Consider the following 13748-nt stretch of genomic DNA (forward strand, 5'->3'; position numbering starts at 1 on the left):
GGAGAAGAATTGCTAAGTCATAGGGGATGCAGATGTTCAGTGCCACCAGGTGATGGTGGTCCCACTGTTGTCTGAAATGCTTGCTCTAGGAAACCCTACCATCAATGGGAAATCTCTGAGAACTGTGTTCTTCCACTTCTCACCTGCACCTGGGAGTGTAGGCATTTCACTTGTCTGTTCTGGTGGCTGTGAACTGCTATAATATTGTGCTTTAATTTGCATTTCCCTGATTACAAATGGAATCTAGTATATTTTCATCCATATATTGAACACGGATCTCTTTTTCTGTGATGTGCCACTTCAATTCTTTGCCCATCTTTAGTTCATTGTCTACTTAACAAATAGTCTGGAGGTAGGTGCCCTCATGGTGGGTTAAGTCCTCTCACAATGTCACGGAGGACCCAATGATTTCTACCTCTCTGCTCTGTGATGCTGAACGTGTTGGGTATCCTGAGGCTGTGAACTCGCATTGCAAAGACTCCACACTCAAGGCAGTAAGCGGGGATGGGAGCAAGAGATCTTCTCCCTATCAGGCCCTAACCTTTTATCCAGAGAGCAGGTTCTCCCCAGCACCCCCTCGCTGGCTTTTCCTCATATCTCAACACCCAGGGGCCACTTTTAACTCTAGGATGGTGGGAAGGAGGGTTGGCTGTGACAGTGGGAGCAGGGCACGGGGGTGCCATGACTGGCTCAGACACCAGTCAGGATCCAGCTCTCAGGGCAGGCAGGTCACTACCCCATGCAAAACTGTGATCCTGCTGGCAAGGAAGGAGGGCTCACAGCCAGCCACCAATGTCTGAACAAATGTGTTTGTTTAGAAGGAAAAAGAATATTTTCAATTTTTGAATATATGTGGACTGAAGAGTTTAAATTTTTTGAGCTTGATTCCTCCTGTTTTGTTCTTTTTTCTTCTGACGTGTTCAGTGATGTGTTCTGTGGACTTTTACTCTGTACCAATCTCACTCGAGCTCCTCGTATTGGTCAACTTCAGGGTGAGATCATCCCAACGTCCTTCTACCATCAAGGCCGGGTGATTGACTGCAGGTAACACATGAAATGTTGGAAAATGTAATGAATCATGAGAATTACAAATTTAGAAAAGTCAAGGGAGATGTTTCTGTTTCTCACAAGAGGAATGTTGACTTAGATTTTATTTCTCCTTTCATGTTGAGTCATTTAAAAAACAAAGTTGTATATTGATCTGCAAATTACATTTGCTCAAAAATTGTACCAATTATTAGTTGTGAGGCATTCCTTGTAATTATAACCTTAAGAGTAGAATTATGGTATCTGTTTTTGACCCATGATTAAAGTTTTGAGCATTGGAGTATGTTGCTATTTGACCGCTGTCTGTGTTTTATTTTTTATGACCAAATAATAGTTTAAGCCAAAGTTTATATAACATGTGCCTGGTTTACAAGATGATTTAATAAATACAATTACCTATTTGGGAAATAAGATGTGGGTAAAATAAAATAGAAAATATTTATAGTGGTAGGCAAACAATTCATATCCAATTATCTGTGAGTACAAGGCACAGAAGGTATGAGGCTTATTTTTTAAGCCCTAGAGTCATAGTATATTCAAATAAGTATTGTTCCCCTAAGTATAGTCATGTACCCACCATATAATGACATTTCAGTCAATGACGGACTGCATAGACATTTGTCTCATAAGATTAGTACCATAGAGCCTAGGTGTGTATAGGCTATACCATCTAAGTATGTCTAAGTGCATCTATGATGTTTGTACAATGACAACATCGCCTAATGACGCATTTCTCAGAATGTGTCCCTGTCGTTAAGTGACTCATGACTGTAGTCACAATTCTGAGATACTATACTCACATTCAAATGGTTCTGTCATTGCCCAAAACACTTTTGGGATTCCGCCTACAGAGTCACGTTCAGGGTCTGTAAACTTTTATCCTGAGTATCTCCAGAATAGTGGATCTTTACCTGATATGAGTGAATGTAAGATTTGGAAACATCCAAAAGTAATTTTGAACAAAATTTGGTAAATGGATTGGGCGACCAAATTGGATAATGCTGTGTTGGTCAAATGGCTGCTGATTTTCTGTCTTTTAAATGGCTCTGAAGGCGATTCTAACAGGGTCTTAGATAATAAGATCCTTCGTGGTATAAATTTTTAGACTCCAAATCAGTTGCTTTGATGTACTTAAGCGTCCTTTGAATGTGTAAGTTTTCAGGCGTCTTTAGCTACAACAACATTTTTAATTATACTGTTTTATTCTAACATAGTATATTTGTAGAATATTTAGCAAGATACTCTATTAGTAATTATAGCATTGATTATTATCAGATTCATTTTGTCCATAACTTTGAAATTTTAGAAGTAAGTATCAATAGAGAGGAACTAGTTTATTTTTTTTGATCCTGAATAATCCAGTCCTCTAAAGTAATAATAATAATTTTCAAAATGTTTTCATTTGCTATTTTTGCTCAACATCGCCTTTTTGTACTGTGACACATCTGAAAGCCTTAGAGAGCCAATGACAAGATCGCTTCCCTTGTTCTTATACAAACACCTCTCCCCTAGTCTTTATATTGGTTTTGAAAACAAGTGAAGATTTAGAATACACTTTGTGCAAATGACGTTTTGTTCCTGATGACAGGCAGTGTAATAATGATAATGAATAGTAGTTTCTCTTACCATGCTCTTTTATTAGGGGGAGGTCTGGGAGGGAAAGAGAAAAAGTAGAGAAAGACTAAGAGGAACCACGTCCACTGACAGCCTCCTCAGTTTCACGAAGAGCAAACCTCAGTCAGGTTGTTATATTTCTGTGTGTGGTACTGATGACCTTGTGAATATCTTTCTCCTTCTAGCGGTGCTCATGTGGTTTTAGATGATGATACAGATGTGGGCTATGTGGAAGATGGAACACCATGTGGCCCATCTATGATGTGTTTGGATCGGAAGTGCCTGCAGATTCAGGCCCTAAATATGAGCAGCTGCCCACTCGATTCCAAGGGTAAAGTCTGCTCAGGCCATGGGGTAAGTAGGCGCCAGCGTCCCAGTTAAACCTTCATTGTCCGACATCCTCAGGGTTCGCAGTGGTCAGACTTCCAGTTCAGTCATTCTCCTTCTGTGGCTGCTGCCAATGTCTGTGCACTATGATTATTGCCTTAGTACCTTTATCTGCTAAGAATAACACCCATGTTTGTTAATACAGTTTTATTTTTATTGTTTCTTTTATCACTGGATATTTGTATTCACCACATTCTCTGGATATAGCTTGGCATGTAAGGAGTTGGAAGAAAATTGATATGGTTCCTAAAGGAGCTGTAGACCTCAGTGACTACTTTGTACCATTCAGAATAACTTAAACCCTCTCAGTAATTCCCTTTCAGCTGTCAGCATGCATACCGAGTATCTGTGTGTGGGAGATCATACTAGACTAGAGGTTGGATCGCTGATGGAATTCACATGTTTAAAGTTGTTGGCATGTTCGCGTGCTCGTACCACTGTCAGCCAAAGAGAAGATGCTGTCTCTACTCACACCTGCATGTCTCCTTGGTTCTCTGAACATGGTGTTTGGGCAGATCTTCCTGGCAAACCTAGGTTTAATACCTAAAAACAAATTTTAATAATTATTTAAATTGAGCTTAGTAAAAGGAAGATATTTTAAAATTTATACAGACTTCAGAAATAGAAGAAAGAGACATGAAGAAACAGAGTGATAATATAAAAGGTTGATGCTGGAAAGAAGGTAAAAGCAACCCAAACTAGAGATTTCTAGGCAGTGATGTGGAATGGCACAAGGTAGGGAGGCCTTGGAAGCCCCGCCCGCAGTGGCTGTTGACAGTTCCAGGTTTAGGTGGAACCACAGGTTCGCAGGGGAGGCACGTAGCCTAGGGATCCAGTGCACGGATTTGGGCTAGAAGGAGTCCTGGGTTTGAGTCCTGGCCCTGCTTCTTGCTGTCCCAGTGACTTTGGCCAGTCACTTCCCCTCTGTCAGGCATCAGGGTGCCAGCATGAGGCTGAAAGGAGGTGCTGTACACAAGGCTCTGAGCACAGGGACCCAGCACACGGTGATGTCCAGTAATCGCAAAGTCAGATGAAAGCAGTGGGCAGAACTAGACCCCTGGGTTACTTCAATTATTACTCTGAAAGCATGATAAAACTTACCACATAAAAAAGGTCAAGAAAAGGTTAAAGAAAGGTCAAATTCAGCCTCGTTAATCAAATCATGGTATTATGACATTTCAAATTAAAAAGCTTTGTATAACAGTGAGCTTAAATTCGGATTTGTCACCTCTGATGATCTGTCTCTGAATGTATTTCTTAGGCAGATGAGAGTGTAAACCCCGGTCTCTAGTTTGCAGATGGGTATTTATTTCGTCTCAATTACGAGTCCATTCCAGCATGCTGCTCGGTCACTGGAGGGAGCCAGAGGGACAGAGGTCACCCGGGAGGGTCTTCGGCCTGGCTGGCCGAGAGCAGAGTGACAGTGCAGGCAGGCAGGGAGGGGGCAGGGCGCTCGCCCGGCTGGGCAGTACCTCCAACCGAGCCTGGTGTTGGCCGTGGCCGCCCATGCAGGGCTCCTCCTGGTCTGTCCCTGCCGGTGCCTCTGGAGCCCAGGAAGATTAATTTCTTGCATTAAGCATGTATGTTTCTAAAGTATGTTCTCACAAACAACTACTTCTGAAAAACTACGTTGTCAGATAGTATTTAAATAATGTCAACATGAGTAATTAATATTCAATTTAAAATTTTCTTCCTTTTAATGTTTACTTTTCTATAATTAACTGAAAAACTACCACCCAACAATTTGATCTATACATCATTTCCCCTTGTCTAGTACTCGAAACCTTAGGAGAGTTTTCAAAATTCTAAATGGTCATTCAAGCCTCCGGCCTGCCCTGTGTCTCCTTTCCGTTTATCACCGTTGTTCTGTGAAGCACAGTGACAATGTCCCCTCTCTGCTCTGTGCTCCTCACAGGTGTGTAGTAATGAAGCCACCTGCATCTGTGACTTCACCTGGGCGGGGACAGACTGCAGCATCCGGGATCCAGTCAGGAACCTTCACCCCCCCAAGGACGAAGGACCCAAGGGTTTGTGTGATTTCCATGTCGATCTGTTGCGTACTGATCGTTGGCATTCTTCCAGCGGTGCCAATATAACAACTTAATAGATTTGCGAGGAGACACACAAGAATATCTCTTTTTGCCATTAAAATGTCAAATTCATGTTACTGCAGAATTAAGGATTCTAGTGTATCATATTGAAAGAAATGTTTGAATTACCCCTTAGTCTAGAATTGAGATTAGGAAGAAGTAAATATACCAATTTCCTTTCTTTCCTTTAAGCCTCATTCTTTTCCATAATTACAAATGTTAATCATTTGATGGTTTGTCCAGGCTATGCCAGTTTTCTAACAGATAAAATCTGTTTGGCTGACGTGAGACGCTGGCCATTCCTCAATGCGGGGGTCCCTCTAGAGGGAAGTTGTAATGCCCTGCTCTGAGAGAACACACTTCTGATTAGGAATTCTTCACAGAACTTTAATTCTTCAAAGAAAACATGAACGATCTGGACTTTGTTTTAATCAGCCACTGAAAGGAGAGAAATCAGAATTTTAGAGTTAGAAGGGGTCTCAGTGGCCATCGGGAACCGCCCTCCGTGTGCAGGTGAGCACGCACAGGCCCTGACGTCAGGTGACATGCTGTGGTTCCCCGGGTGACCAGGAGCCAAGGGCCCAATGCCAGACCCCTTCTCTTCCATGACATTCTGCTATAATGTAGTCCACTTCATCATGAATATTATTATTAATATTCACTTTCTGATTATTCTCCCCATTCCCAACCCCTCATATGATTTTCAAAGACCTAGAAAGGTCATCAGCTGCAGTAGGCTGATGACAGCATCTCTAGCATTGTGCCTGAGAAACCGAGAGATTCCTGGAACGAATGGTGTACCCCAGTGGCAATGTACATCAGGTTCTTCTTTGTCATGGTACTGTTAGCAGTATTTTATAAATAGCTATCATACTTTTTTCCTGCAGGTAGGAGAAATACATAGAGAAATAGGGTATTTTGATCTGCTTAGTTTGGGGAGAAACCTCATTTAAACTCTCTGAACTTCAGTATTGTCCATTTGGGAAAATATGACTTCAAAAGCATGTGAAGCTCTATAATCCTCAATTCCTGAAGGGGCTGGTTTCGAGTGGAGTGCATGTGTGATGTTCGGTAACAGTGGGTGTGTTAAACACTTTCCATGCATTTGCTTAATGGGCCTGTGGTATCACAATTCTGGACGAATCCTCATCACACCCTCACAGTCTATTTCTGTTCTTCTATTTCTGAAAAGGAACCAATTCCACTTTAAATGTAATCTTTTGTTACTTTAAAACTAGAACAAAAAATTCTTGGATCCACTTTCAGAACTTAGATTTAGAGACGATTTAGGCTCAGATGAGACAAGCAGAGGTTCATTCTTTCCAAAGTTTTTCTCCTCGCCTGGGTGTGATTCTCTTAAAGATCTACTCGCTGTTTTTCCTTAAGTGATGTTGAAGGTGCCTGAACAGGTGAGCAGAGCTAAGGTGGCGTAGACTCTGTCCAGCCTCGCTAGGTAGGGGACGGGATTGTTCACCGTTGGCTCATCTGGTCCCCATTCTTTCCCCGACCTGTGCCTAGAAGCCTTATGAGGAGGCCTCGACATGAGGATACTACAGCTGCCTTCTGTTCTCTTTTGCTCTCTCCCCATTTAATAATATGCTATTCTACATAATCTTTTAAAGATAACCTTTTTGATCATTCAAGTAACACATGTTTATTGTAGAAAAATTTGAAAATACAGAAAAGGTTAAAAAGAAAATTAAAAATCATCCTTAATCCCACAACTCAGAGGCAATCAGTTATGAGCATTCTGGTAAATTTCTCTCTGTTTTCATTCTTAATGGAGACAATAGAGTCCTGAGAATAAAGGTTCCCATTGGTTCTAAAATGGTTAAAATCCTCGTGAATCTATTAATCCTGATTAAATTGAGAAAAGCCGTTAATTGATATAAATGGAGAGCAGTCATTATTGTAAATTATTAGATTTTCAGAAAAGTCAAGCAATTAATACAACTAAATAATAGCTCTATATTTACTTATTCCTTTTTAGTATGTATAGAAAAAGCTATTATTACACTCGTAAAATGGCAAACAACAGAAATCAATACTTTAACCCTTTGTTGTAAGTTTTATGAGTTTATTTTTGATATTCTGGTTAAAAGAAGATGATAAGAGAGAAATTGTGTACTTTACTTCTATTTTTATCCAGATAGCAAAGATTTATTGACTATCTACTATTTAAAAGACAGCACATCTTCGGCACATAGTAGACACTCCATCAATATCGCATCCCTTCCCTTCGAGTGTGTGAAGGAGATGCCGACTGTTAGTGCTGATTTCAGTTTATCAGTGTCCATTTCTCGTATTGCCTTGCTGAAGAGTTACAGATAATGGACTCAAGATAGTGAAACGATCAGTACTTTCTTGATGTAGGTTCACAGCTGTGTGAGATGCCAAGGTTTCTCTCTATAGCTGCATGCTCTATTTTCTTTCTCACGGTTGAATTGGTTTGGTTGGCAGCTGCCTTACTGAGCACAGTTTGGGCCCTCCCCAAATGCTTGCCATATATAATGCACAACACCACAGTTCTCTGGCCCATCATATCCATCGAGGAAGGTTTTCTGTATAGACACAGTGAGAAGGTAAGAAAAGATACTTAGTTTTACTTAATTTCAGTGTACTTCGTTGTTATGGAGAAAAAAATTCAAGAAGTTAAATGAAAATATGGACTTTTTTATCATGAACACAGGCATAAAAGATAAATTGTACCCAGCTGCAGCCCCTTGGATCAAGACCAAATTAGTAAAAATAAAGGCAAATTCTGTGACCCTGTTTCCACGGGATGTCAGAAATGAACTGATGTGTTTTGAGTATTTTTTAATCTTTAACTGTAAGTTCCTGGAAGAATAGAAATTCAACCTCTCCGTCTGGGTCGGGACTAAAACACCCATGAGAGTGTTGCCACTGAAGTCACTCTGCACTCACTGAAGTTGTCCCCTGTTGACTCACTATTTAAAGCATGCCAGATTATTTGCTCCAAACTCTCAAATCAAAATTCTTAAAAGAGAATAAATAGGATCTCAAAGCAAAAACCATGTGAGCGAGCATTTTTAAACAAAGATTTTCTATGACGTATTACTTCCTTCTTTCTACGTTGTCACATGCCACATGCAAAGACTCTTCTGGTCGCTATTCTTCGAACTTGTTTCCCCTGAACTCACTGAAAGAAATTATTTTGGTTTGTTCCACAAGGGTAGAATATGTTTGAACTCTGTTTAACAGACCTAGAATTCCCACCTGCTATAGCAAGAGCCATGTCAAGTACCTGTAATTTTTGTCAATTTGTACTTGGCATGGTGCTTATTATGGAATACAGTGGAACTTTTTTCACTGGATGGTTTGCATCACCCTTATAGGAGGGAAGAGAAGAAACTGGAACATCTCAAATGTTTCCCTTGGTAAGGAAGGGCAGAGACCATTCCTGGGAAGCTGTGGTCAGACTCTTTCATCAGGACATAGTCATCAAATGAGAGATAGAAAGGACAGTAATAAGCAGAAAGGGTCAGGCAATAACCAAGTACTGATGAAACTTATCAGCTGATCCATTACTTGTCAAAGGAAGTGTTATATTATTAGAACAATAATTTCTAAATCTTAATGTCTTGAGGAGTATTAGAGTTTATGTTTACCTTTGCATACATCTTTTCAATGACTTCCTTGTGAGTGCACAATTCTGTGATTTTGTAGTTCAGATGATTAGATATGAGATGCTTTGATTATCATATATATGATTACGCTTGTGTATGATTATGTGTCACTGAGGTGTTTTTCTCACTAACAATGGCCTTGTCAATAACTGAAGAACTTACCAAGTTTAAAAAATTTTTCAATCACTGTGAGTTTATTTTGTTTGAGTTCAGAAAACCTCCATTGACAGTGTAAAACTGGCTGAAATAATATTTCTATATGAAATAATTTATTTTTCATCCTTTTAGACGTTTGTCCCAATGTAACCAAAAATGAACTTAAAATTTTGTGGTTTTTTCATGGAAAAGAGTAAGGAGATCTGATTGTATGTCTAACATATTGAAATATGAAGCTAGATAAAATACTTGTTTGTAATGCCAATATTATACTCTAAAGTATAAAGAGTATATTTAGTGTTTATTTCTCATCTTAAGTTTTAGCAAAATGATAAATTCCTGCAGAAAGAACTTTGGTCCATAGGGCACAGATGGTGACTTTGCTGCCTCCTGCCTATGACGTGTGAAGTGGGACAGGCTTGTAGCTCCTTGGAATCCCATGGACGAAATAATGCACCTTTTTCTTTCAGAAGCTCTAAAAGTAAGAAAAGAAAAGGAAAAAAGCCCCACCAATATTCAAAAGCGCAATTTCAAAATGTCTGAAGCGTGCCTTCCCTGTGGAAGAATTCTACATATAAAAGAGAAATTCTTAAGAAAGGGAGAAAATTCATAGTTTGTATCTTGATATTATATGCTTTTCAAAAACTCTACCTTTTAGCACATATGACCCAAGATAACAGGGACCAAGACTAAAAATAATAATATAAACCAACGAACAATGGAAATAGACAGGAAAACGTATTGCCAGGCAATGAACAGTTTCCACAATCAAGTTATGATGGAAGGTAGCTGTGTCAAAGAGTTGGGCAGCAAAGTTAAGTTCCTCATATGAGGACTGTGTTATTAGCTAGAATCTTTAAGAGTTCTAGCATCAGGTTTGGTAGGATGAAAGAAAAATAAGGGATATCACCATGCACCTAGTTTCCGGGAGAGAAGAGAGCTTTTAGGAGATAACGAATCAATGAGGGAACAATTTCAATTACGCGATAACAAATTAGTACAGGAGTGAAACCAGAGCACAGGCTCCCAAAGGCCAAGGAATTCCTTCAATGAGAAGGTGAATTCTTTGTAGTTGTGAATACATCCCTGTAAAAATCACCCACCCGTGAGCCACTCCATTAATCCGTGTCGGTTTGAAAACAGATTGAGTCACTACCTCCTGGAAGAGAGAACCCTGGTAGGTATCACGGTAAAGAATCAAATGGATTTTACGTCCATTTAGTAGTAGAGGGAGGGAGAACGAGGAGGGGAGAGGATACTTTTGAAAAGGCTATTTTCCCACTTATTTTTCTCTTGCTTTGGTGTTGAGAGCACTTAGTGAAGAATTTGGAGATAATTATTCTTGGTCAGTGGATATTTCAGACTATATCTGTTTGTCTCGAATACACATTTGAAGCATCTATAGAAACGGCTTGTTCCTCTGGTTGTGTTTCTAACACCTGTGTGATGGATCACCTACTTCTCTTGATTCTGCAGTGAGAAGTTACATCTGCAGCAAATACAGAAGACTTTTAAAATTGTTATTTTTATTTATCATTCATACAGTTACTATAATTTTTTAAAAAATTAATACACATTCATCTAGCGTCACATTTTACCAGAGTGTGGGTGTGTTCCCTGTAACTTAGCATATATGGCTTATATAAAAATTGAAGAGGTACTAGGATTCTCATGTATTTTAGCTCTGACAGCCAGTGCCTAAAATTTAAGCAAAAATAATATATATATAACAAAATATATCCTAGTTAATTTAGTATCCTGAAAGCAATGATTTTCTAAGGTCTTAAAAGAATAAGGCATTATATCTGGAATACCTTTCATCCCAGTATTTGCCTCCACAGTTTGGAAATCTGAGCCATAGTTTAGATTATTTTGAATGAGAACATATTGTCATATTTGGAAAACATCACCACCACCCTGTATGTTGGTCTTCTTTCCTTTCCCATCAGTGCTTTCAGGAGACTTCCTCTGTTTTCTGTCGTGTCCCCATCTTTTTTTGTTTTTAAAAACAGCTCAGCTTGTGCTTACTTAGTGACAAAGCTCTCACTCATATTATTTGCCCTGTGATGAAATGAAGTAATTGTGCTCACCAGGGTTGGAGATCCAAGATTCTCTCCTTGGGAGAATATATAGCTAAAAAGATCAATGAGCCCAACATTAAGCCTTAAAAAGTTGTGACTCCGACTCGTGGTTCTTTGTTTTGTCCTACCGTGTCCCCTCGACCGTATCCCCTCGCACGCAGTCTGTGTGAAGGCAGCCTTCTTGAAGCTGACTTGTTTGTTGGTGAAGTGATTGAAGTCAGAACTTTTGACTCACATAGAAATGTGAGATGAAGTGCGTGTATGTCTGCGGGCTTCACGCACAGACACGCTCAACCCTGTATAACCTGCCTTCCCATGTCTCCGCCTGTGCAGAGAGGACCCTGGGGCCCGGGGCTCATCCCGCCCACTTTGCAGGATACAAAAGAGGGGATTGGGTGTCTCCACTTGGTCATCCGCCTTTGGGTGGTCTGAAGCAATTCGCAGTTTCCCAGAGACCCTAACTTTCTCTCAGTGCATAGTTTATACAATGGAGAGGATAAACAAAAAGCTAACTGTCCGAATACTGTGACAGAAGCCCACACATTGCAGTTATTTGAAATATAGTTTTCCAGGTAAAAATGCATTTAATTTTAAAGATGCTCTGTTTTAAATGTGTAAGGATTTTAACAAAATTGAATGATGAGTTCTGAATTTTAGAACGATATAGCTTCCTGGGCATATTTTACACTTTAAGAAATTTATGAAAAGTATAGTAATGATTTATTTTGTAATTAAAACACACATTTGCTGTTATGCAATTTCAATTACACTCTAATTTTACCTCACTCCTTGTAGGACGTTTAACTCAAATTGGGTTAGTTAAGGGTTTAAAAGTATTTGTAAGAGATTATGTTTTTAAGTAGGGTTTGTGGAGTTTGAAGGTAAATTCAAAATTATCCTCAAATATCTGTAATGTGTATGTAGATCTTAATTTCAAATCTTAAAGCAAAGATCTCAGTCTTTAGCTGACTTTCAAAGCATTTCCTGAGTAGATTATGTTGTATGTTAGTGAAATCAGTGTGTAAGTGTTTCCTTTGTTAAAACATCTCCGTTTTCCCTCCACGCAGTGAGCATGGCCACCAGCAGGCTGATAGGTGCTGTGGCGGGCACCATTCTGGCCCTGGGGGTGATTTTTGGAGGCACAGGGTGGGGAATAGAGTAAGCATCATTGTGAGTTTCAGAGTGTTTGTTTGGGTCCTGGGGTGTGAGCTGACCCCTGGCACCTGACCCCCGTGTCTTGTCTCATTGACCTGTTTCCTGTGGTCGCGCAACTTGTGGTGTGATTTGGGTGTGTTTGTGTCGCGTGGTCTGCTTGTGCAGTGTGGAGCCTTCTCCTGTCTGGAACAATGTGGGGCATAAAATAAGGCTGGGGTGCTTGCGGGGTCTTCACAATGAAGGCAACAGGCCAAATCTTCCTTTGTTCCTCCACTTGCAAAAGTAATTTTAGCTACAGATCTTTTTTTTTTTTTTTACTATTGGCAAAAATTCTTTTATAGAAGTGTTTTCTTAAGATTCTTATAGTGAATTTAATCTTCACTGGTCAAATAGACCCACATACACACTAGGCATTATCAACAGTGGTAGCTCCTTTTAAAGATAATCCAAATGATAGTCGTTTTCTCCATTTATTGAGTGATACAGGAGGCTTCAGCTTAGGTTTTTTTTAAAAAAGGAAGACATTTTGGATACTGCCTTTATTTTTTTCTTATAAAATAGTTAATAATTCAAATTTGAGGGGCTGGCCCCATGATGCAGTGGTTAAGTTCATGCACTCTGCTTTGGCAGCCTGGGTTTGCAGGTTCAGATCCCAGGCGCGGACCTACACCACTCGTCAGCCATGCTGTGGCGAAGTCCCACATACAAAGTGGAGGAAGATTGGCACAGATGTTAGCCCAGGGCTAATCTTCCTCAGTAAAAAATAATAATAATTCAAATTTGAAGTTTACATAAATATTTGGGAGCAAGGAGCATTAAGAATAAAAAGACATTTAATCCAAACCTTCAGAACCGTCAGTGAACAGTTGCAAATTATCTGGCGTGTTTGCCTTAAGAGTAACCAGTGTATGAATAGATGCATTTTATGCCACTTGCCTCTTACAGAAACGCAGCTCTCCTGGTGCCTTTACTCAGGTTGCTCTGTTCTGGATCCACCACCTCAGAATAGCTGTCAGTTCTCCACGCGATGTTGCTTTTTTGAAATCGCTAATCTGTAGACTCCTGAGTTTTTCCCTCTCTCTAGTGAGGGCATTTACAAATGACAGAAACACCCCTTCACGTGCTGTCGTTTCCGTTCTCTGTGGTGGTAACACTCACAGTGGCCCGGGAATGAATTACTACTATCTTAAGGAGTCACCAGATACCGTCTCCTCAAGCAGCCCAAACGCGGCATGTCGCTGCCGGCACACACGTTCCTCCTCAGCCTCCAGGGCGGCAGCACACAGGTGCTCTCCTTGGTTCTGGGTCGGGGAGACCCAGGCACCGAAATCGCATTGAGAGGGCCGCAGGGCTGTGGGTCACACTGGGATCGAAGACGGCCTGGACCTTCTGTCCCTGGAGTGAAGCGATTCGGCTAGACTTGGGTCTTCTAACTCACATCCCGTCAGGATGGACTGTGAAGCCGCTTAGCCCAGGGGAAGCTAGAAATACTGCGAAAGCTATTTGTTTTTAACAGATGTTTAGATATTTAACAAATATTTAGAGAAAACAAGAACTTTGTCCTGTAAAAT

At 40.2% G+C, this 13748-nt stretch overlaps 1 protein-coding gene across 6 annotated transcripts in view; it reads left to right on the plus strand.

Annotated features, from left to right (window-relative positions):
* Nucleotides 1–13748, plus strand: part of ADAM23 (ADAM metallopeptidase domain 23) — a 151839-nt gene that overhangs the window by 124200 nt on the left and 13891 nt on the right. For 4 of the 6 annotated variants that reach the window (XM_070242155.1, XM_023622491.2, XM_023622492.2 and 1 more), the window contains exons 22-24: nt 925–1044; nt 2847–3015; nt 4964–5075. In XM_070242155.1, coding sequence (XP_070098256.1) covers nt 925–1044; nt 2847–3015; nt 4964–5075 — 401 coding nt within the window. Of the gene's footprint in view, nt 1–924; nt 1045–2846; nt 3016–4963; nt 5076–12089; nt 12181–13748 lie in introns of all 6 variants that reach the window. The other 2 variants (XM_070242154.1, XM_070242156.1) reach the window with 1 other exon arrangement.

This window comes from Equus caballus, chromosome 18 (genome assembly GCF_041296265.1).
Source record: "Equus caballus isolate H_3958 breed thoroughbred chromosome 18, TB-T2T, whole genome shotgun sequence".
In the NCBI taxonomy this organism is placed as follows: Eukaryota; Metazoa; Chordata; class Mammalia; order Perissodactyla; family Equidae; genus Equus; species Equus caballus.